Consider the following 24,783-nt stretch of genomic DNA (forward strand, 5'->3'; position numbering starts at 1 on the left):
AAAAAAAAAAGGAAATTAATTTGCTGAAATATATGCCTTTCTGCTGTTAAGCTTGCTTTGTAAGAAAAATGCCTATGTTCAACAAATCACTAAGCCAAGAACACGTTTTCTCTTTATGATGAGAGGCAAGTATCCCATTAAAAGAAATACATGACTTGGTTACATTTAGCTTGTATTTAAATTCTCTGTTCCTAACTATTTTTGTCTGGGAACCTCCATCATTCCTGCTGGCTTCAGGATTAGCTTCTTGCCTGAAACTCTAGTCTTTTAGCACTGAGCATTGATTCTCCTGAGGACAATAAAAACAAATAATAACTGACACATACTGAATTCTATAGCTTGCATTTCAATATGTAGCTAAAGGATTTTATTTCTAGGAAGAGACATGAGTACTATGCTGACTCAATGTCTAGAGACTTTGTTGCTTTAATTGTTGCCTGATCACCCTTTCTGTCAGTTCTTTCTATATTGCATAAAGCCATTTTTAGGTCTTTTTAATTTTTTTTTTTTTTTTTTCGAGATAGAGTCTCGCTCTGTTGCCCAGGCTGGAGTGCAGCGGGGCAATCTCAGCTCACCATAACCTCCACCTCCCTGGTTCAAGTGACTCTCCTGCCTCAGCCTCCTGAGTAGCTGGGACTACAGGCGTGCACCACCATGCCAGACTAATTTTTGTATTTGTAGTACAGATGGGGTTTCACTATATTGACCAGGCTGATCTCGAACTCTTGACCTCATGATCTGCCCACCTCAGCCTCCCAAAGTGCTGGGATTACAGGTGTGAGCCACTGTGCCCGGCGTGGTCTTTTTAATCTTAAAAACGGTTGCAACCAAAAACCTCTTCCAGCCCTACAAATAAAACCAAGGAGACGTTACCTCATTGTGTATCCCTTGTCAACTACTGTTTGAACGCCCTGCTTCCCTTCACAGCCAAGCCTCTTGAATGTTGTCTATGCTGCCTCTGCTCTTCCCATTTCATCCACAAAAGCAAGCACTGGAATCCGTCTTGTGATCCCACCTCTACACGGCAGCTTCTCTTAGTGACCTCCTTGTAGCTAAATGCAGTCTTATTTTGCTTAAGTTCTATGTAGCATTTAAACCTTCTTAAAATCATCCTTTTGGGGGCTTCCAGGATGCCCTTTCTGTGTCATTTATTCTAACCTCCCTAGCTATTCTTTCTTCATTACCTTTGCTATCTCCACTTTCTCCGTTTTTCCCTTCACTACGGGGCAATTCTCTTAACCCTCTTTCTCTCCCAGCTACACAGTCTCCCTGGATAATCTTGTCTACTCCAATGGCTTCATGCTCTGGCTGGGACCTCTCTGCTGAGATTCAGACATAAATATCTAACTGCCTAGGAACATCTCTTGTGTTCAAAACTACTGGAGTCCTCATCCACCCTCTACTTTCCACCCAGTGCTCTTCCTTCCCCCCACGTGATTCCTTTATTGGAGAATGGCAGTACCGCACATTTGAGATCTACCACCAAATGTCAGGGTCATACCCTCACATCCAATCAATAACAAAGATCATTTGACTCACACTTCTTCATCATTTCAAATTGATCCCTTCCTCCCCATCACTGAAGCACCAGGACTGCTGCTGACTTCACCTCTCCATCACCATCCTCCAGGAACTCTGAAACTACTTCCCAACTGGTCTCCAGCCTTACCCTCACCCAATCCATTCTCCACACTGCCACTGAAATTATCTTTCTGAAATGCAGTAGTACAAATCTGATCAGGTCACTTGCCTGCTTAAATTCTGTTACCGGCTCTTCATTGCTTTCAGAAGAAAACCCAAACTCCTCGCCTAGCACGGCAGTGAAAGACCCTGCAGACACTGACCCTCCCTCCCTCTCCAGTCTCACTTCTCACAAACCCTGTTCTCATTCTCCAAGCTCTACCCAAACCCAGCCACTTGCTTTTCACCACTTCCAGGGGGCTCTTGATCTCTCCTGAGGCTGCAGCCAAGACATCGGCCAGAGGTGCAGCCATCTGAAGGCTTGGCTGGGGCTGGAGGATCAGCTCCAAGGGGGCGCACACATGCAGCTGGTGGTGGGTGGTGCTGGTTTTTGGCCTGAGAACTCAGTTACCCCATGTGGATCTGCCAATAGGCTGCTTGAGTGTCCTCACAAAATGGTGGCTGACTTCCCCTGGAGTGAGAAACCTGAGGGGGGGCGGTGGGGAAATTTGCAGGCGTATTTTAAAATTTCTTTAAGGGCTGACAATGAAGGGCTGGATTTTCCCAGCCCATGACAGTCATGGAATGTATTCTAGGGAGTAGAGAGCATATGCTGTCCGAGAATTCCATAGCAGCAACAGGATCTCAGGTTAGACACCAATACGGATGGAGTTCTTTACAGAAGAGAGGCAGACTAGTGTTCTGTTTAAGTGAAGGGAGGGTTATAATCCGATGAATCTGGGTTTAATTACAGGCTTAGTCACTGACTAGCCGTGCAACCTGGGAATTACACTTATTTCTCTATGCCTCTGTTTTCTCATTGTATTATGAGGATAAAAATAGTTGTGGCTACCTTAGCAGAGAGTTGTAAAAATTAGATAAAAGAATGCCTGATCCCAGCACTTTGGGAGGCCTAGACGGGCGGATCACGAGGTCAGGAGATGGAGACCATCCTGGCTAATACGGTGAAACCCCGTCTCTACTAAAAATACAAAAAAAATTAGCCGGGCGCAGTGGCGGGCACCTGTAGTCCCAGCTACACGGGAGGCTGAGGCAGGAGAATGGCGTGAACCCGGGAGGTGGAGCTTGCAGTGAGTGGAGATCACGCCACTGCACTCCAGCCTGGGTGACAGAGCAAGACTCCGTCTCAAAAAAAAAAAAAAAGAATGCCTGGACCATTCTTAGCCCAAAGCCTGGCATGATGCTAAGTACTAAGTGATAAGTACTAAGTACTTAGTGCTAAGTACTCAATAAGTACTCAGTATGTGCTAGTTAATAATAATAACAGTAATAGTAATAATAATGTGAATGTTCACCTGCCTTTCTAGATGGCCTTAATGATGGTTAATAATAATAATAATAACAGTAATAGTAATAATAATAATGTGAATGTTCACCTGCCTTTCTAGATGGCCTTAATGATGGCTAATAATAATAATAATAATAATAACAGTAATAGTAATAATAATAATGTGACTGTCCACCTGCCTTTCTAGATGGCCTTAATGATGGGCCTCCTTAAGGCAGAATAATAAACTAAATCACTTTCTAAAATTCCTTCCAGACTTTCAGTTCAGATGACCTTTGGGACTTTGGAGATTCAGATGGCCTTTGGGCCAGTGGAGATCACAGCTAAGCATTTACTACCTGACCAGCTAACGGCTACATTGCCCCTGGTTTACATTGAACTGATGGAACTGATGGCCAAGCCCAGCCTGACCTTGAAATTCACAGCTATGCGGAGTTCATCATTTACTTACCCAACTCTGCTTTTTTTTTCAGGTCAATTTCTTCATCTTCCTGAAAATTCTCAAGCTTCTCATTTCTAAGCTCAAAGCGAATCAAATGTGCTTCAGAGACTATAAATACAGGTGAGTGGCTTGAGGTTGGTCCCCAGCAGTCCAAGGTTATTGTAAGTCCTCTGGGTGTTCTGCCTAATGTCTTGGGAAGGACATTTATCTCCTAAGGCCAGGGTATCAGAAACAGCAGTTCTGGAAAGATGCTATAGGATCAAGTGAGGCTTTTGTCAACGGTGAGGACCTTCTAAGACGATGCAGCAGATGGTGAGTAGTCAAAGGCATTCACATCCCCCGGCAGAAAACTGTTAAAACGCCCCTAAGAGGCCAGGAGTGATGTCTCAGACCTGTAATCCCAGGACTTTGGGAGACTGGGGCAAGAGGATCGCTTGAGGCCATGAGTTCGAGAACAGCCTGGATGACATGGTGAAACCCCGTTTCTACCAAAAATACAAAAGTTAGCCAGGCGTGGTGCTTGCCTGTAGTCCCAGGCTGAGGTGAGGGGATTGCTTGAGCCCAGAAGGTCGAGGCTGCAGCGAGCCATGATTGTGCCACTGCACTCCAGCTTGGGTGACAGAGTGAGACCCTGTCTCAAAAAAAAAAAAAAAAAAAAAGTTTCTAAGAATAGGTGGTTGTGGGAAAAGGACAGTCTTGTATGAAGAGAAGTTTGGCCGTTGCCTTCCTTGGGGGGAAGGATTTGAAGAGGTTATTTGGGTGTTTTTGAGAACCTTGAGAAAACAGACCACAAACTTTTAGGGTCTAAGGAAAGACATCCTTCCACAGGCATCCTTTATTTGTGACTCGTCATCGCTGCACCTCACCTTCCTCTTGTTGAGATGACAGCAGTCCTCATTCCTAGTAAGTCAGATCATAGGTTTTTACTGGATCTGCATTGTTGTAAAAGCAAATGAATGAATGATAAAGAGTTTTCTCCCTCTTTCCTAGTTATTCTTTACTTTTTTTTTTTTTTTAGACAGAGTCTTGCTCTTGTCACCCAGGCTGGAGTGCAGTGACGCAATCTCAGCTCGCTGCAACCTCCGCCTCCCGGGTTCAAGCCGTTCTCCTGTCTCAGTCTCCTGAGTAGCTGGGATTACAGGCACCTGCCACCATGTCCGGCTAATTTTTGTATTTTTAGTAGAGATGGGGTTTCACCATGTTGGCCAGGCTGACCTCGAACTCCTGACCTCGTGATCCACCAGCCTTGGGCTCCCAAAGTGTTGGGATTACAGGCGTAAGCCACTGCACCTGGCCTATTCTTTGCTTTCTATGTGGCATAGGCATTCAGCAGGGCTCTGGAATGAGAGTGTTTTAACCCACAGATTAGCTCTAAGAGTAGGAATTCCAGTCCACACAGGAGGCCAGAGGAAGTGGGCACGAGTGAAGATGGCCCTAGCCTGTTTCTCGCCCCTTTTTAAGGTCTGACCCAGGTGCTGGGAAGGGAGTTTTTCCTTTTATCTGACAAATATTTAATAGATGCCTACAATGTGCCTGGTACTGTGCTTGGAATAAAAGGTAGACACGAGGCTGGGCATGGTGACTCACACCTGTAATCCCAGCACTTTGGGAGGCCAAGGCGAGCAGATCACCTGAGGTCAGGAGTTCGAGACTAGCCTGGCCAACGTGGCAAAACCCTGTCTCTACTAAAAATACAAAAAGTAGCTGGGTGTGGTGGTGTCCACCTGTAATCCCAGCTACTCAGGAGGCTGAGGCAGGAGAATCACTTGAATCCGGGAGGTGGAGGTTGCAGTAAGCCGAGATCATGCCATTGTACTCTGGCCTGGGTGGCGACAAGAGCAAAACTCCATCTCAAAAGCAAACAAACAAACAAAAATGGTGGACATGATGTAGACCCTGCATTTGAGGAGCATGCGTTCTACTTTGCTAAGGACTAGGATGTTGGCATGGAGCGGGAGGTGGAAGGGAGGGAGCTGGCCATGACCCTAGACTTGCCTACTGGCCTTAGGCAAGTGCCTTGGCCCCTTTGGCCTGCTTTCTGGTCTGTAAAAATGGGAGTATCACTGCATACTCATCTCCTGCTTATTCTGAGGATTCAAGTAGGCTGTAGATGTGGTTATAAATATGGGTGGCCACTCTACCCTCCCTCCAGGAGGTCTAGAAGGATAAACATACCCGGCTCAATAATGGGCAGACATACTATAGTTGCTAGTTGGAGCTTTGGTCCAAACATTTTGCAAGAAACCCATAGCCCTGGGGAACTGGCCTGGCCTGGGCTCCAGGGAGCCACGCTGTCTCTCTTGGCGCCTCCAGTCGAGGCTCCAAGTGGCCACGCAGTCTCTTTGGCCCCCTTCCCAAAGGCTTAGCTTCTCTCACCACTCTTTGAGGGTGGAGCTTCAAGGCCCGCTCTAGTCCTCCCTGCTGGGTGTGCTCAGGGAGGACAGTTCTCTCAATAAACAGGTGCCAGGAAAACCAGGGTGCCCCAGAAACTGGACAGAGGCTAGTGTTTCTGCGAGACAGAAATGGTGCAGTTGACCCCCAGGGGACTCAGAGCTGACACCCTGCTGCTTTGTGCCCCCAAAGCCTACCATGGGCCACTGGTACCTCCCCCATGCCCAGGACCCACAGCAACCCCTACATAGTTTTTCGTCATAGCTGCTCATTAGCATCCCCGGAGAGTCGGCCAGAAGTGCAGCCTTGTGAGCCCTACCACTGGGTGCTCTGGCTCCATAAGTGTGGGATAGAACCTCACAGAGCAGCCGTGTCCAACCCTTAGAATGCAAGGACTTTTTTGCTTTTCTGTGGTGGCGGATATCACAAAAATTATGCATGGCATTTTTTTTGTTTTTGTTTGTTTGTTTTGTTTTGTTTTAGCTCATCAGCTATTGTTAGCGTTAGTTTATTTTACACGGGGCCCAGGACAGCTCTTCTTCTTCCAACGTGGCCCAGGGAAGCCAAAAGGTTGGACGCCCCCACTACAGAGTCTCCCAGGAGATTCTGATACACAGGCAGCGTGGAGGACTGCTGGGCCAGATGTTCTAGTGAAAGAACATATGGAATATTGTGGTCAGGCCATTACGGACGTCATGTAGCCTCAATGTTCTCTTTTCCAGGGTCCCCTCTAGAGTTATCCAAGGCAGTGGTTTTCAAACTTTTCTGATCACGTGTCTCTGTCAGTAAAGAAATTCTGAGCATGTCCCTCCTCATGTATATGCGTGGTTGCCTGAGCTAATGTATGTATTATAAGATAGACCAAAAAAAAGAAAATGTAAGAGGATAGATAAAAATTAATATATACACAACGCCTATTATCCTCTATTATAATATTTTCTTCCAATATCAAATAGATTGCCTGGCATGGCCCTGGAGGGTGTGTACCCACCAGGAGCCATTGGTCTGGGAAAGGGTAAATCAAGATACTGGGGAGACCCTCCTGGCTGAGCGATGATCCAGGGTGACTGCTTTGTGGGGAGAAAGAATAACCCTGCCTGACATATGCGGTCTATTTGGAAATTCCTTTTTTTCCTCTCCCCTGCCTTTATTCAAAGAAAAAGCTCAAGAAGAACTTGGGACTGGGTGCGGTGGCTCATGCCTGTAATCCCAGCACTTTGGGAGCCTAAGGGGAAGGGATCCTGTGAGACTGGGAGTCTAGACTAGCCTGAGCCACAGAGTGAGATCCTTTTCCTTTTTAATAATAATAATAAAGAAGAAGAACCTGGGTATATGTCTACCCAAAGTCCTCCCACAGTGAAGTGCCTCACCTTGGTGAGTTTGCCACCACCTGGATATGGTACAAGGAATCCATCTATATTCCTGAGTGGCTGAGACTTTGGGAGGCTGACGGACCCCAGCTGAGCTCCCAATGTATATAAACTAGAACATTGTTCATTTTTAATGTCTGTGGAAGGTGGGGGTAGGGGTAGAGTATTCCTTTCTTGGGCCCATGCGCCTCCCAAAATTTCCTAATTGCAACACCAGAAGATTCAGGAATCCAGAGAGTCACCGGAACGTTACTGGTACTCACGTCATCAAAGCAGAGTCTTGCTGTTGAAGGATCCTGAGGGTAGCCTGAAAAATCACCACCTGCCCACAGCGCCACCTACCTGTTGGGAAGGAGGCTCATTCCCCAGATCCAGTGTGCCCTCCACAGACTAAGGTGGGATAGGTACTGAGAACGTCCTCCCTCTGTGCTTTCCCTGCCATTTTCGTTGGCCACCTTTCTGTTTACTTGTTCTTTGTGTAGAGTGCAATCGAGTTGATTAATACTCATTAGCAAAAAGGCAGGGACCGATCTCTCAGGACACACCTAAACCACCTTATTTAACTCCCTGGGCTGGCAAATCCTGCAGCATCTTGTGCTCTTAGAAAGCAGTGCTAATTCTCTCATTTTCAAGTTCTGGGAGAGGGCTGTTCACTGTAACCCCAGCGGGGCATTGGCACCCCTCATCTCCTCAGCTCACACTGCCCTCTTCCATGTCAGAAAGTCGTTCCTCTTCCTCATCCCCTTCCACGTCTGTTTTCCCTTAAAGACTTCTGGTGGGGTAAGGAAGAGGGGGTGACAGGGCCCAGCATATTTTATCCAAACTCTTGTAGGTACAGGCTGCCTCCAACTCTTGAAGATTTTGAGAACTTTTAGAATGTAACCCTGATCTGGCCTCCCTCCAGGATTTTATTTTAGGAAAGTTTAAATTAAACACGTTTAGGCCCTGCCAAAGAGGCAAGTTGCTAGGAGCTGGAGAACCTTCTGTAGTCTTAGCCCTTGTCCCTGGGCTTCCACCATCAAGCAAAGGAAATAAAAAAAATGGTCCATCTGTCTGGCTTGGAGAAAGAGAACTGAGCCAAGTGTGAAGGAGGAACTCTGGGGCTGTAAACAGGGTAAGCAATGCCCTAGGAATGCGGACAGAGTTCAGCAGACCCTCAGCTCGGCTGGAGTTCTCTGTTCTTTGTGGTTCCCACAGAGGATGGGATCCCACAGAGGTGTGGTTCTCAGAGGCAGCTCTCTTCCCCTCAATAAAGGGCCTTAACTCTCCATGGGATGCACCTGGGCAGAGCTCTTGATTCATTTATAAAGGAGAAGAATTTCTTTCTTTCTTTTCTTTTCTTTTTTTTTTTTTGAGATGGAGTTTCACTCTTGTTGCCCATGCTGCAATGCAATGGCACGATCTTGGCCCAGTGCAACCTCCGTCTCCCAGGTTCAAGCGATCCTCCTGCCCCAGCCTCTGAAGTAGTTGGGATTACAGACATACGCCACCATGCCCGGCTAATTTTGTATTTTTAGTAGAGACAGAGTTTCTCCATGTTGGTCAGGCTGGTCTCAAACTCCCGACCTCAGGTGATTCGCCCACCTCGGCCTCCCAAAGTGCTGGGATTATAGGTGTGAGCCACTGCACCCGGCCCGACAAGCATTTCTTAACATGCTAAACCCCAGTTCTTTCTGAAAGGACTTTCTGATAGGCAAGGTAGGAAGCAAAAGCTTTTCCTCAACCCTCTTAGGGTCCCTGGCTGGGTCTGAAAATTAGACAAAGACAAATTAACAGGAGAAAAAGCATGCAAGTTTATTTCGTAAGTTTTATATGACGTAGGAGACTTCATAGGGAAAGGAAGACCCAAAGAAATGGTCAAATGTGCGTATTTTTATGCTAGGTTTGATGCAAAGTGGACAGTCATGGGAGAAGTATGATTGAACAAAGGAGATCTAATGGTCATAAACTGGGGGAAATTTAACAAGCCCTGTTTGTACAGATTCTTGTGTCATTGTGTCTTCAGAAATAGGGACATTCCTTTCCTCCACCTCTCACATGAGGGCCTTGTGATCCGCTTCAGGAGAAGGTCAGAAAATCCTTCCTAGGTTTCATGACGTGTTTCAGGGGAGAAGGGTGGGAGGTGACAGAGACTTTCCTGCTCCTGCAGTTTTCTCAAATTCTTTCAGCTTAAAATGCTCAGTATGTCAAGGTGCCATATTTTGGAGTACCACATTCTGAACCCCATCAGCAACCAAAGAATAAAAATGTTACAAATTCAAGTAAAGTTGATAAAAAATATTGAAGTTATAAGCAACTGAAGGTCAGGGATGGCTTCTTTAAAAATAGTAATAACTAAAATGTATTGATCATTGATCATGTGTCAGATACCATTTATTCTGAGGGTTTACCCTATGCTATTTGTTTAATCCTTATGACAGCCCTGTCAGGTAGATGCTATTACTATTATAATCCTCCTTTTACAGATGAGGAAACTAATAGATAGAGAGGTTAAATGATTTGCCTACAGTCATAGCACTAATAATTGGCAACACTGAGATTTGAACTCAGGCCCAGATACTCTTCCTGTACCCTGCTGCCTTTAACTACAACTCCTTCTTTCCCACCATATTCACTCATGTGCCATAAGCAGATGCTCAATAAATATTTGTTGGATAGTTAAATGATTGCAATAAATGGGACCATTTAAATAAACAAATGGTTATGGATGAAAATGAGCATAAACACAGTCTGTAAGAGTAAACCACTATTGCTATTTATGGATTTTCTTCTGGACAGGGACACAAATAGTACTTTGTCTAAGGAGAAGTTAGAATAAGGTGAAGGGTAGATAATCCCTTCATGTCTCCATCCAGAAGGGTGAGTGACCCAAAACTGTATTAAAAAATTGTTGTTCTTTACAGATCATTCCGTACTAAACGAAATGTGGGATCAGGGAACAGGAAAAGGACTGTAGTGGGAAATCCACATAAACTCCGAACTTTAGTTACTAGTAATGTACCGTGTTGGTTTCTTAGTTTTGACAAATGGGCACGGTTATGTAGTATGTGAACATTAGGGGAAACTGAGTGAAGAGACGTAGGAACTCTCTGTACTGCCTTTGCTAATTTTCTGTAAATCTAAAATTATTCCAAAATTAAAAGTTTATTTTAAAAAACCATAACACTGTAACATGGCATCAGAATAAGCTGATGATAAGACACAGGTCTGCTTGTAGGCATAGAAGTCTGTGTCGTGAAAACCCAGACCACCCAGAGCAAGGGTCACAAATTCAGACTCTTACAAGGGTCAAACAAGTAACACAATTGAGTAGTACAAGCCGGGTGGGGGCTGGAGGCCACAGACTCCCTCTAAAGGGACAGCCATTGCCCGGCTGTAACCAACGATTGCCAAGCAAGAATTTGAGCCCAGTGTTGCCAGCTCTCCTCATTTTTCAAAAGAAGCCAGAAACCTGGACACTTTTGCTGGAAATATTATTATTGAAAGATGACTCCAATAACAAACATTGCTCTGTGGCCTAAGCAAAAGTTGTCTGCAGGTCAGTTACCATCCGTGGTCACCACTTTGTAACCTCTGGGCCAGAGGGCTTTAAAAACACTCCTGGAAATACAAAACCCTTGAAATGTTGTCTCATGGGGACCATATTAATGTTGCCTAGTGAAGTGACTTCTGTAGGGGTGGGTGTTGGAGTGGGAGTCGATCTGAGCTCAGCTCAAGAGAACCACATAGCCAAGGCCCATGATTCCATCTCTCTGCTCATCAGCGTTTCCTGACAGTCAAGGCTCTGGTTCACACAGTCACATGGCCAGGTGGAGTCCTTCCATCCTGGAGGCTCCTGCACTGCTTTAGATCCTTTGGGGGCACAAAGGTGAGGTTGCTTGTTTCATTGATAACGTTGCATTTGAATGGCCCTTGCAGACACAGGATTCACAGTAAGCTCTTGCTCTTGGACAGAGTTAATGCTTCCTTAAGAAACTCCCCCATGAACTGCTAACGCCACCCTGTTTTTCTACACCTTTAATTCCACGGGATCTGAGGGGAAGTTCCTCCTAGTCTGGCCCCTTTACAAGAAGTGACCTAAGCTGAAAAAAAAAAAATCATTACAATTACGCTCCTCTTTCCCAATGTGGATAAGACAGTAGCTTTGTTCGTACCCCGAATATGAGTCATCTCTGCTAATGTAGTTAGTTTTAAATTAAGAAGCAGCTCAACAGTAAAGAGCAGTTATTTCCAAACCTGTCTACTTCTCAGGATCCATGGGGGAGTTCCTTAAAAAGTCCACATCCGGCCAGGTGCAGTGGTTTGCACCTGTAATCCCAACACTTCGGGACACTGAGGCAGAAGTGGTATATCACTTGAGGCTAGGAGTTTGAGACCAGCCTGGGCAACAACGTATAAGACCCTATCTCAATAAAATAAAACAAAATTAAATTAAATTAAAATAAAATAATAAAATAAAAATTATCCAGGCACAGTGGTGCACACCTATAGTCACAGCAACTCTGGAGTCTGAAACAGGAGGATTGCTTGAGCCCAGGAGTTCAAGGCTGCAGTGAGCTAGAATTGTGCTACTGTACTCCAGCGTGGGTGACACAGGGAGACCCTGTCTCTTAAAAAATATTAATTTTCTAGGACCCAACCTCCAGAGGTGTGGATTCAGGGAGTTGACATTGAGGCCCAGGAAACTATATGTATATATTTTAAGAACTCTGTAAGGAATTTTAATAGTTAGCCACGTTTGGGAACCACCAGTATGCAGCATTTGGGCCCCAGCTGTGCACTTTACACGTGGGTGGCACAAGGAATGTTTGTCTTTTTCGTGTAGACTATATACAACAGCGAACCTCCCCGCAGCACTTTTTATGAGGAGGATCAGTTTTTCATTTCCTGCAGCCCTCACTATCACCAGGGTTAAGGGGCAGCATGAGGGCTGATAGCAAAGTCCAGAAAGGAGTCTGCAGGTCAGAACTGAAGGTCAGATGCCCCACATCCATCCTGAGGTTTACTGCCTAGTGTCTGTGTGACCCTGGGCAACTCATTTTCTCTCCCTTCTCATGGTAATACTGGAAATACTGATGTTGAAAGTCCTGAGTAAAGAAAGATAGAGGAAACTGCTACCCAGGCGGTAGGAAACTTAACAAACCTGGTAGCGGTGGAGTGTCCCAAGGTGGTAGTCACTTGTATGGAAATCTGTCCATCAGGCAAAACATTAAGAGTTGCAAATATATGATAATGTATCCGGGGGAATTCATTCATGTTTTCTGAGCATCCGCCATGCATCAAGTGTAGGAACACAACAGTAAACAAGACCACGATGGCCCTGAAGCATTAAATGTTGTAGTCAAGGAGACCATCTGGGAAACAATGATCGATATGGTAAGAGCTGCAACAAAGGCATGGCACAGAAGTGCAGGAAATGTTGCCTGTTCCCCATGTGGCCCTCATGACTGCTATTTGGTTGTCATTTACAGATTGGCAAAATCAACACTGGTCCTCATTCCTTTATTGGGCGTTCATGAGATCCTCTTCTCTTTCATCACCGATGATCAAGTCGAAGGATTTGCAAAACTTATACGACTTTTCATTCAGTTGACACTGAGCTCCTTTCATGTAAGTAGGAATCTGAACCAAGATGACTTGACTTTGGAGAAAACAAAATGCATGTGGCCCAAACAGGCTCAGAATTAAGGAGCCCATGGATGAAAATAGAATTGTAGCGTCAGCAGCCTTTATCAGTAAGGGCCCTTGGCATTAGAAGGGCATGCAGATGGGGAGGTATTGCGTTGATCCTGCCAGCATGATTCAGTGACTAAGAAGGGGGAAATGGTCTCTTTCCTGGGTGGTAATAGTTGGTGTGACTCATGATCATATTAACTGTGAATGTCAATGTGAAGCCTTTTATTAAGTGCCTATTTTTGCTGGGTTCTCTGCAGAGCATTGTGCAAAGTGAACATTGTCTGTGCTTCAGGTGACATGTACACAGAATGCAACACAAATTGGGTAGGGACTAATGAGTTAAGACCAGGAGGCTATTGAACCTTGACAGATGTGTGGGAGCTGAAACGAGGAACAAGAGGCCAACTGTGGTTGTTACCTGGAAATCTCTTGCTAGTCTATTGCTTAAATTATTATCTATTCCTTAGTGTCTTAAGAAGGCAATCTTTTTAAAATTATTTTTCATGATTCTGGGAGTTAGGAATCTAGGCAGGACCCAGTAGGGGTGACTAACTTCTGCTTCTGTGATGCCTACTGGGGCTGGAACTACCAAGACGTCTTCTCCACTCACATGACTGGTGCCTAAGTTGGGTGGCTCAAATAGCTGAGGCTAATTTTATTTGGGTCACATTTCTGAGGCCTCATTTCTCAGTGTCCATGACATTCCTTAGACATGCCATGTGTTTTCTACTTGTGGTTTCTCCACAGGATAGGGCAATTCAGGGCTCCCAAGAGTATAAAAGCAGGAGCTGCCAGACATTTTAAATGCCTATGCCTGGAACTGGCACAGTGATGCTTCTTCTGCATTCTGTCATTTAAAGCAAGTCACAGACCCAGCCTAGATTGAAGGGGGAGGACCCTGCACAAAGGCATGAAGGCTGGGAGATGTGGCTCATTAGTGAAGGCCACTAATGCCACAGATTACCGCTAACAGCACAGACACAGCCAGGGTCTTCATAGAGTAGTAATTTGAAAATGAATCATCTTTAAATGTTGGTGTGGGGACAGGACTTCTGGGATGAAGGAGACAGGCTCTAGCAAATCTTTTCCTCAAAAAGCAATGATAAAATTGGACAATTGTCAATAGCAACCATTTTGGGACCATCCTTGGGCATTGCCAGATACAGTAGTCATCTTGGTGACAAAGGAACAGGGAAGGTCAATGTTAAAGCCTGAAGTTATCATTCTCTCTGGGGTGAAAAAACATACTGATGGGCTAGCCAGAAATTTAACAGGAAGATTTGGGAAATGAGACAGCCACAGTGGGCCTTGATGAGCCCCCATATATTTCTCAGGTTGACTGGAAGGTTGTGTACATGCATAAGGTTGCATACACACTCAAGAAGGACCAGAAAGGACATTCACACACTTCTGGCTGAAGATGAGTTTCTGCACACATATAGAGGAAACATGAGGGGGTCTGGTGGAAAGTAAAAGCCAGGGGAGGCTTTAAACTGAACTTTGAATGTGTTCTCCAAGTGACACCTGGATCCATTGGCAAAGGGTATGGAAGCCTTATGGGCTTGAGGTGTTTGCAAACAACTTCTGATCAATCATTGGCTGATTATTAAGTTATTGTAAACAGCCTCAGAAGACCAGACTTAAAAATAAATACCAAAAATTTTTAAATGAGCATAGACATCACTGGCTATATACCACAGAAGAGACAGATCCCACAGAACTAGTAGTCCAGACAATTTTCGAAACAAATAACCACCACCACTCCAGGGATGGGAACTGGGGAATCAGAATCCTGAGTTATTATAACATATTATCTAAAACTTCGTTTTGTACAAAAATATATGAGATCTGCAAAGAAACAGAAAAGTGTGACCCATACTCAGGACAAAAAAAAAAGCAGTCATTAGAAACTTTCTGGGTGGGGTGGGGGATATCCAGATATTGGACTTATCAGACAAAGACTTCAAAGAAGCTATTATAAACATGTTCAGATAATTAAATAAAAAGTTGTTGAAATAATTAAAGGAATTCAATTATCTCAATTCAATAGAGAACAATTATAAAATAAGAACCAAATGGAAATTCTGAAGTTGAAAACTACAATAACTGATATGAAAATCTTACTAGGAAAGCTTAGATTTAAGATTGCAGTATAAATAACCCATGAACTTGAAGACAGGTCAATTAGGTTATCCAGTCTGTGGAACAGAAAGAAAAAAGAATGAAGAAAAATAATAGAGCTTCAGAGATCTATGGAATGCCATCAAGCATACCAGCATACACATATAAGAGTCCCAGAAGGAGAGTAAAGATAGAAATGGTAGAATAAATATTTGGATAAATAATGATTGAAAACTTCCCAAATTTGGAGAAAAATGTTAATCTACACATCCAGGAAGCTCGATGGACTCCAAAAAGCATAAAACAAAGAGATTCATGCCTAGAAACATTACAAACTGCTGAAAGCCAAAAATAAAGAGAAAATATTGAAAGCAACAAGAGAAAAATGATTCATTACATATAGGGACCAATGATACAATTAACAGCTGACTACTCATCAGAACAATGGAGGCCAGGAGCCAGAGGTATAAAATATTCAGAATGCCGAAAGAAAAAATTTGTCAATCAAGAATTCTAAATCCAGCAAAAGTATGTTTCAAGATAAAGGTGAAAATGAGAACACTTGGACACAGGAAGCGGAACATCACACATGGGGGCCTGTTGTGGGGTGGGGAAGTGGGGAGGGATAGCATTAGGAGATATTCCTAATGTAAATGACGAGTTAATGGGTGCAGCACACCAACATGGCACATGTATACATATGTAACAAACCTGCATGTTGTGCACATGTACCCTAGAACTTAAAGTATAATAAAAAAAATTTTTTAAAGACATTATCATAAAAACAAAGACTGAGAGAAATCATTATTGGCAAACACCCCTTTCAAGAAATATCAAAGGAAGTACTTCATGCTAGCAGGGAATCACAAGAGACAGCAACTCAAATCCACATGAAGAAATAAAAAACAGTGGAAAAGGTAGATACATAGGTAAATCTGAAAGGCTATATGTAGATTTTTTTCTCATAATTTAAAAATACAAGATTGTATAAAATAATAACTGTAAGTTGCATTATTGGGTTTATAACATACAAAGATCTAATATATATGACAAGAATATCACAAGAGAAGAATGAGTAAATGGAGATATATAGGAGAACATTTCTATTTGTTACCAGGATTAGGTTAGTGTTAATATGAAATAGATTGTGTTAAGATGCATGTTGTAATCCCTGGAATAAACACTAAGAAAATAACCTTAAAAATGTATTTAAAATATTAGCAAAGGAATTAAAATGGTACACTGGAAAGTATCTATTTAACATGAAACACTTTCAGCCTCATGGGATTCGCATAATATCCCTGTGAAGGATAAATTACTATACCTATTTTAAAGATGAAAGAACTGAGGCTCAGGGGACTTTCACATGCTGACATGTATCAGACATGAGGTTTTTATTCAGAGGTTAAGTCCCTGACTGTAGCCACTATCCATAGTGCCTCTCAGGGACCTTGTGAAGATTAGAACCAGGAGACACCGAGTTCCCTATACCAGTCTTAAAGGTCAAGTCCTGTGTGATATATTGGAGCAATATACCAGACAGGGTGAAGTGCTGAGATTTTGTACACAGCAGAGAAAACGTGTCCACCCACCGCATGTTCACCAAAGGCCAAGGAGCCAGAGCCTGAAGTGTGGTATGAGCAGTCGGACAGTATGTTTTTCCCTCCCGTTGCAGTTGAATTCTTTGTGGCTTCGAATCAAGACAGAGGATCCATAAGCAATTTTTTTTCCATTATGAAAACATGTTTAATTTATTTCAGTCGTTTGGGGAATTTCAAAAGATAAGGTTTAGTAATTTGGGGTTTTTGTGTTCCTTGGCCGTAATCTTCTTTAAAAGGTAATCCTAAATTAGAGGGGAAAAAAAAACTCTGCAGCTGTTATGTCGTAATATTTGGTGGACTTTTTTCTCCTGAGGGTACGGTCGGGCAATGTGAGCCCGTGATCGCCTGATCCCACTCACCCAAGGCCAGGTAAAGACCAGTTATTTTTGTGGAGCTATGTGAGGCAGATTTCTGAGAAAGAATCTGAGCCTATCAGACTCTTCTGCCTTGGGAGGATGTGTTGGTCATCTGATTCTGTGTAATAAACCACACCAAAACTTTATGGCTTAAAACAGTAACCGTTATTATTATCATCATTTTGAGATGGAGTTTTGCTCTTGTTGCCCAGGCTGGAGTGCAGTGGTGCAATCTTGGCTCACCCCAACCTCCGCCTCCTGGGTTCAAGCCATTCTCCTGCCTCAGCCTCCCGAGTGGTTGGGATTACAGGCATGAGCCACCACGACCAGCTAATTTTTTTTTTTTGTATTTTTAGTAGAGATGGGGTTTCTCCATGTTGGTCAGGCTAGTCTCGAATTCCCAACCTTAGGTGATTCACCCACCTCAGCTTCCCAAAATACTGGGATTACAGGCATAAGCCACCACACCTGGCCCCATTTTAATATTTTTAATGATTCAGTAGACTGGGCTGCTTGGGCTCAGGGTAAATAGTTCTTTTGATACATGTAATTTTTATCTGGGGCTGCAAACGTCTGAAGGCCCAATTGGGGTGGCACATCCAAGATGATTCATTCACATGACTAGACATTGATGCTAGCTGTTGAACAGGACCTCAGCTAAGACTATATAGCTCAGGGGGCCTCAGTTCTCCTCCATGTGGCCTCTCCATGTATCCTGGATATCTCACAGCATGGCGGCTGGACTCTCAGGGCATCCTGAGAGCAAACGTTCTAAGACGGAGGAAGGAGAAACCTCCAGCCCTCTTAAGACATAGGCACAGAAGTCCCAGAATGTCACTTTTACGACATTGTATCAGTAAAAGGAGTCACAAGGTCATCCCAGATTCGAGGGCCGAGAAAACTTGGTCTACTTTTTGATGTGAAGAGCATCCTGAGCCCACAGAAAGAAGAGGAACCATTGGGGCCATCTCTGGAGACTAGCTACCAGCATGGAAGATTTGTTCCTGAAGCCAGCCAGCGCTCTGCTCATCACCCTGCACTGCTGAGGAACGTGAGGAATCAAAGTGACTCTGCAGGGTGTTTTGTACCAGGACTGAGCCAGAAAACACACTTAGAGGGCTTGTGTGTGAGCAGAGACCTCCCATCTTCTGAATACTCCTGCCATGCTTCCCTGCATCCCACCAGGCAGAGGCAAGAGCACGGGTGAGCAGATGTTGGGAGAGCTACATTTGGTGGATCATTTTAGAGACTCCACCATGGAAATTGGCAAGAACAGGCATCAGCCCTAACAGCTTCCTTTTCTTGCTGCTCTGGAGGGTCCTTTACTCTTCCAAGAGCCTACTGCTTAGAGAGTTCCACCAGCCTCCTGCAATCAGTGGAGCTTTGGAGAGACTGCCAAACAGCGGTGACATATGAAGTAAGACCCATGTGTTCTGTGGAACCCACTCCCTTCACACTTGCTTAATCTAGAATGAGAACCAGACCCTAGGATGTTCCTAAAACTGTGAAGCAAGCACCCGAGGAAGTGAAAAAACACATTTGTCATGTGGAATCCTATTTTAGCCAACTTGTTTGTGAGAATCCTGGCACCCTGAAAGCCAGATCCTCCGATATCATGTGCCTGGAGGCAAATATTACCTGTCCCACCAACCACAGAGGGCAGCTGTGAACCTCTGACCAGATTGCATGTGTGAAAATGGTTAACTGGTAACACTATGCCCCTGCTATGGAAGCTATCGCCATGGAATATCTAGGTGCGTAAGAGAAGGGAAATTCCACATTCATGGCCAGAATCCAAGCATTTGGTTGATGTCGTGATTGTCAATGTGGAGATCCTGGTCTGGCTCCAGAAGGGACATGCTGAACAAGGCTTACATAAGGAAGAGCAGAAAAGCCTTCCCCAGTGCCACATTTCATTATCATCAAGAGATATAAGAGGAGTCAGCCTGCCATCGGGACCTTCACCCTGTAGTTGGAAATGCATCCTTTCCTTGTGAGTTCTGGCATTTTATAAGAGTCTTTCTATAAACTTGCAAGTACTTGGACCATGTGCACACATCCAGCTCCAATATATCAGACACACTGCCTAAATGCCACAGACCCTCGCTTCAGTTAGGGACAGCGAGGATATATAAGTAATCACAGTGATTGTCTGACAAATCAGGATGTGTAGGAGCCTGATAAAGACAATGGAAACAAGCATTAACTGGAGCACTTTTGATTCCAGCCCATTTGGGCTGAGTATTGTGGCGATGGTCATCCTGGAACATGGGAACCACATGACTGACAACGCTGCCAGAAGCTCAGAGAGTAGGGAGGGTCAGGGACTGAAAAGAAAGAATGCAAGTCAGGCAAAAAAAAAAAAAAAAAAAAAAAGGCCAGGTGCAATGGCTCATGACTATAATCCCCGCACTTTGGGAGGCCAAAGCAGGTGGGTCACCTGAGGTCAGGAGTTCAAGACCAGCCTGCCCAATATGGCGAAACCCTGTCTCTACTAAAAATACAAAAAATTAGCCGGGCGTGGTGGCGTGTGCCTGTAATCCCAGCTACGCGGGAGGCTGAGGCAGGAAAATTGCTTGAACTCGGGAGGCGAAGGTTGCAGTGAGCCGAGATCATGCCACTGCACTCCAACCTAGTGACAAGGGTGAAACTCCATCACAAACAAACAAACACACACACATTAACCAGTGCCCACTATGAGCAAGTAGAGGGGCAACAGTGACCTTGCCCAATATTTGTATAATTGAATGAATGACACAAGGTCTTGGGGGTTTAATCATCATTGATCCATGTGCACCTGTGAACACCTAAGCAAACACCTAGGGTGATATGTGGGTGCGGCGGGGGTGGGGATGGCACTGAATGTCAAAGTAAGAGCAGATGCCCTGGAAATCCAAGTTAACATAACCAGTATGACTAACTCTAGTTATTGCAAGCCATGCAGTTGCATGCCTTTTCTGGGGACTCCTACGACCTGTGCAGGGCTTTGGATGTTGCCAGTAACTCTCAGACACATCTCCGGAGTCAGATTTTATGCCGTGTCCTCCTTTCGTTTCAGGGGTTCCTGGTGGCCTTGCAGTATGGTTTTGCCAGTGGAGAGGTATGATTTCTACGTTGCCATCCTGGTTGCGTGTGAGGCTGGGGCTGCAATCCTGCCACCTCTGGAGGTTGCTGTGGATGTGATGGTGCTCTGGGGGAATGTGCAGTGACCAGCTTGTGTGGGGACAAATTTGTATTGTGAGCTTCCAGTAGAGAGAGCAGGGGGCAGCTTAGACAAATGGAAAAAAAGGTGTCGGATGAGTATAAAGGAGTTTAGACCCCAGCACTGGCCCTGCTGAGATGCAAGGAATATTCAAGTGTGACACAGGAAACAAGCTTGAACCTCGGAGTCCAAAAATCTGGATTCACATCTTGGTTCACCCTTAGGAGCTCTGTGAGTTAGCTGGGTTGCTGCACTTCGTTTAGCCTCACTTTCCTGATCAGTAACATGGAAGTAACAATCATCCCTGCTTTGTAGTCTTGTCCTGGGTATGCTGAGCACATAGTAAATGCTCAACACCTAGAAACTATGATTACATTTTTTAAAAAAATAGTTTTTTTTTTTTTTTTTTTTGAGACAGAGTCTCACTCTGTTGCCCAGGCTGGAATGTAGTGGCATGATACCTGCTCACTGCAACCTCTGCCTCCCAGATTCTAGCAATTCTCATGCCTCAGCCTCCTGAGTAGCTGGGATTACAGGTGCCCACCACCATGCTCAGCTAACTTTTATATTTTTAGTAGAGATGGGGTTTCGCCATGTTGGGCAGGCTGGTCTTGAACTCCTGACCTCAAGTAATCCACTCACTTCAGCCTTCCACAGTGCTGGGATGACAGGCATGAGCCATGGAGCCTGGCCTATTATTACTTTTAGTTATTTATATTATTGCATAGCCCAACCAGCTCTCTGCTTCCCTGGGAAAAGGTTTGATAGTGGGAGGGGCAGAGGCCAGTGTTTTCTCCTGTCTTTAGGAGTTGGTAGAGTTTCCAGTCCCCTTTCAACCTCCTCTTGCCCTACTACAAGTATAAATATTTATTTCTATCTCCTCCTACTAGAATGTAAGCTTCTTGACAGCAAAACCATCTTCTGTTTTGTTCACCGCTGCTGCTTCTGTATCTTCACGGAGGGGGCTCCTTACCCGTCAAGCAGGTTTCAGCTCACATGCCACCCTGGCAGAGTCCTTTCCTGAACACCACATCTTAAGTTTTTGTTTCTTTACCACATTGTCCTGCTTAATACTCTCTCAGTGTCATTACCACCTGATATATTTATGTATCTTTGTTTCTCCTTGTGTCCCCCAGTTACAAGGTAAATTTCCCAAGGGTGGCACAGAGTAGCTTCTCAATTAATATTTGCTAAATGGACACATGGCTAAATGACTCCAAGACGGTAACCTCTCGCCATCTCCACCCGACGGAATTGAAGGCTGACCTCGCGAAATACTGGGGTCCGGCTTCTGCTAATATCACGCAGGCTGCAGAGCCTGTGTCCTGGGGAAGAACTTCCGGTTCCTGGGAAAATGTCCCAAGAAGCTCTCGGAAGGAGATGGCGCTGAGAAGCTTGGACTGGCCTAAGCAGTGGGGTTCTACACCTAGCCGCCACGAGGTCACCAGGGGCTGGGCTCGGCCCCAACCTGGAGACCACCTGTTTCCGGGGCAGCAGCCTGTCTGAGTGCAGCGAGGGGGATGTCACCATGGCCAACACCATGGAGGAGATTCTGGAAGAGAGTGAGATCTAGGCTGGAGTTCCACCACGCTGGCTCTGCTGCCAGGGACTCTCGAGAGGGCCCAAGAAGAGGAAGCAAAGCGGACACACGTTGCTGGGCACGGACTCATTCTCGTTCCATTCGCCATGCCACTTTGATGTGAAGGCTATCACAAGGTTCTTCAAGCTCTGTATGAAAGAGGCTGTGTGTCATGCTCACAGCCTCTGCCGGCTCAATAACCCCCACGAGTGTGTTCCAGAATGCCCACCAGACCCTAGAACCAGGCTCTAAATTCAAGCCAATGAAGCGCCACCATGAAGAGAGATCTCCTGTTACATAGAAACCAGCCAGTATCTCTTCCTTTACCCCTCAGGATGCATGCTTTCCATCTGAGGTTGGGTTTAGGGTGCATGAGAACCTTCCTAGGAAGCTTTTAAAATGCAGAATCCTAGACTTGTGGCTAAGATTCTAAGACAGTGAGTCTGGGACAATGGCGAGGAATTGGAGCTGTTGAATAAGCATCCCAGGTAATTCTGCTGCAAGCCCACCCTTGGCGAACACTGGACAGGGTGGGAGGGAGCTAGAAGCACCCCCATGTGGCCATGGTAGGATGCTGCAAGAGACGTTCTGCTCTCCCAGCTCAGCTGGGGTGTGCCTGCCCTCCCTGGACAGTGTGTAACCCCATGTCACCCGCGGGAGTGCCGCTCCTCTCTGCTCTTCCTCTCCTATTGAGTTTTGCCTCTCTCTTGCCTGGGGACCCTCTGAATGTCGTCTTTGGTCCATTCCTCTCCTTTCTGGCTCTATCTACCTTTCTGAGGTTGGCTTCTACCAGCCTGATTTACACTACCATCCTCCTGGGGCAAGGAACGCCCCCACCATTTTTGGTTTGCCATTGATGCATTGATGGTCACACCTGTTGTCCCAGGAGGTTGACCTATAACTCTCCATGGCCAGAGTCCCTGCTGATCAGAATTCTGTTTGCCCAGTGGGAATAAATGCTGAAAGCAGGAGGGTCCAGATAAAGCAATAGGACTCTGGCTGGATCTGGACATGCCCAGGGCAGCACTGAGAGATCTAGGACTTCACATCCACCAGCCTGTGGGACCTTTCCTGCCTACTGTGACCCATGGAGGCTGAGGAGGGCCCAGGCAGTTGGGGTCAGGCTCAGTGACTGAAAGTATAAGGCAAGAGGCTGTAGGAAGATCAAGGGAGGGACATCCTTTGGAAACAGTGTGTTAACGCACAGGAGTGTCGCTTTCATGGTATGTAAAATGCATGTGTACGTGGGCGGGGTATGTTGCTATGGGACTAAATACCACCTTATCTTTGGGGGAGTCAGTATGATACTCCTCAAGCAGGGCTGCCATATTTAGCAAACAAAAACATGATACTCAATTAAATTTGAATTTCAGACAAATCGTCTTCTTGTATAAGTATATCCCATGGGCATTTTAAAAAAAATTTTTATTATTATACTTTAAGTTCTAGGGTACATGTGTGCACCAACGCATGCAGGTTTGTTAGCAATAATATACTTGTGCCATGTTGGCGTGCAGCACCCATCAACTCGTCATTTATCTTGGGTATAACTCCCCAATGCAATCCCTCCCCCCCTCCCCCCTCCCATGATGGGCCACAGTGGCCTTGATGTTCCCCTTCACGAGTCAAGTGATCTCAGTTCCACCTATGAGTGAGAACATCTGCGGTGTTGGTTTTCCACCTTCTTCTGCGATGGTTTACTGAGAATGATGGTTTTCCAGCTCGTCCATGTCCTACAAGGACACAAACTCATCGTTTTATGGCTGCATAATTCCATGGTGTAACCATTTTCCCAATCCAGTCTGTCACCGTGGACATTTAGTTCCCGATTCAGTCTTTGCTATTGTGAATAGTGCCACAATAAACATACATGTGCGTAATGTAATAACTGGCATGAATTATAATCCTTTGGGTATATACCCGGTAATGGGATGGCTGGGTCTTATGGTACTTCTAGTTCTAGATCCTTAGGGGCCATGCATTACTGTTTTTCCACATAATAGTTTGAACTAGTTTACAATCCCAACAGTGTAAAAGTGTTCCTTCTCACATCCTCTCTCAGCACCTGTTGTTTCCCTGACTTTTTAATGATTGCCATTCCTAACTTTGGTGTGAGATGGTATCTCATTGTGGTTTGATTTGCATTTCTCTGATGGCAGTGATGAGCATTTTCATGTGTCTGTTACGAGAACGTATGAATGTCTTCTTTTGAGAACTGTCTGTTCATATCCTTTGCCCGCCTTTGATGGGGTTGTTTTTTTTTCTCAATAGAATTTGTTTGAGTTCTTTGTAGGTTCTGGATATTAGCCCTTTGTCATATGAGTAGATTGCAAAAATTTTCTCTCCCATTCTGTAGGTTGCCTGTTCACTCAGATGGTGTTTCTTTGCTGTGCAAAAACTCTTTAGTTAATTAGATCCCTTTGAATTTTGGCTTTTATTTGCCGTTGCTTTTGGTGTTTTGGGCAGAGTCCTTGCCCATGCCTATGTCCTGAATGGTATTACCTAGGTTTTCTTCTAGGGTTTTGTAATTTATTAGGTCTAGCGACACAGTCTCTAATCCATCTTAGATTAATTTTAAGTATAAGGGTAAAAGGAGGGATTCACAGTTTCCAGCTTTCTACTTATGGCTATGTTACCAGCACCATTTTATTAAATAGGGAATCCTTTCCCCATTTCTTGTATTTCTCTCAGGTTTGTCAAAGATCAGATGTGGTCATGTGGTATTATTTCCTGGCGAGGACTCTGTTCATTCCATTGGTCTATATCTCTGTTTTAATTTTTGGTACCATGCTGTTTTGGTTACTGTAGGCATGGTATGGTTTGAAGTCAGGTGATGCCTCCAGCTTTGTTCTTTGACTTTAGGATTGTCTTGGCAATGCAGGCTCTTTTGGTTCCATATGAACTTCGCTGAAGCAGTTTTTCCAATTCTGTGAAGAAACTCATTGGTAGCTTGATGGGGATGGCATTGAATCATAAATTACGCTGAGGCAGTATGGCCATTTCATGATCTGATTCTTCCTATCCATGACATGGTATGTTCTTTCCATTTGTTTGTA

General features: G+C 44.8%; 1 protein-coding gene across 1 annotated transcript in view; it reads left to right on the plus strand.

Annotated features, from left to right (window-relative positions):
- The window catches only part of GLP2R (glucagon like peptide 2 receptor), a 66,941-nt gene extending 43,766 nt beyond the window's left edge, over window positions 1-23,175 (plus strand). Inside the window, 5 exon segments of the mRNA XM_031657223.1 lie at window positions 3,463-3,551; window positions 12,664-12,802; window positions 20,005-20,046; window positions 21,453-21,543; window positions 21,546-23,175. Of these exon segments, the coding sequence (XP_031513083.1) occupies window positions 3,463-3,551; window positions 12,664-12,802; window positions 20,005-20,046; window positions 21,453-21,543; window positions 21,546-21,721 (537 nt within the window). The 3' untranslated portion in view covers window positions 21,722-23,175.
- The last annotated feature ends 1,608 nt before the right edge of the window (window positions 23,176-24,783 follow it).

This window comes from Papio anubis, chromosome 17, assembly GCF_008728515.1.
Source record: "Papio anubis isolate 15944 chromosome 17, Panubis1.0, whole genome shotgun sequence".
NCBI lineage: Eukaryota > Metazoa > Chordata > Mammalia > Primates > Cercopithecidae > Papio > Papio anubis.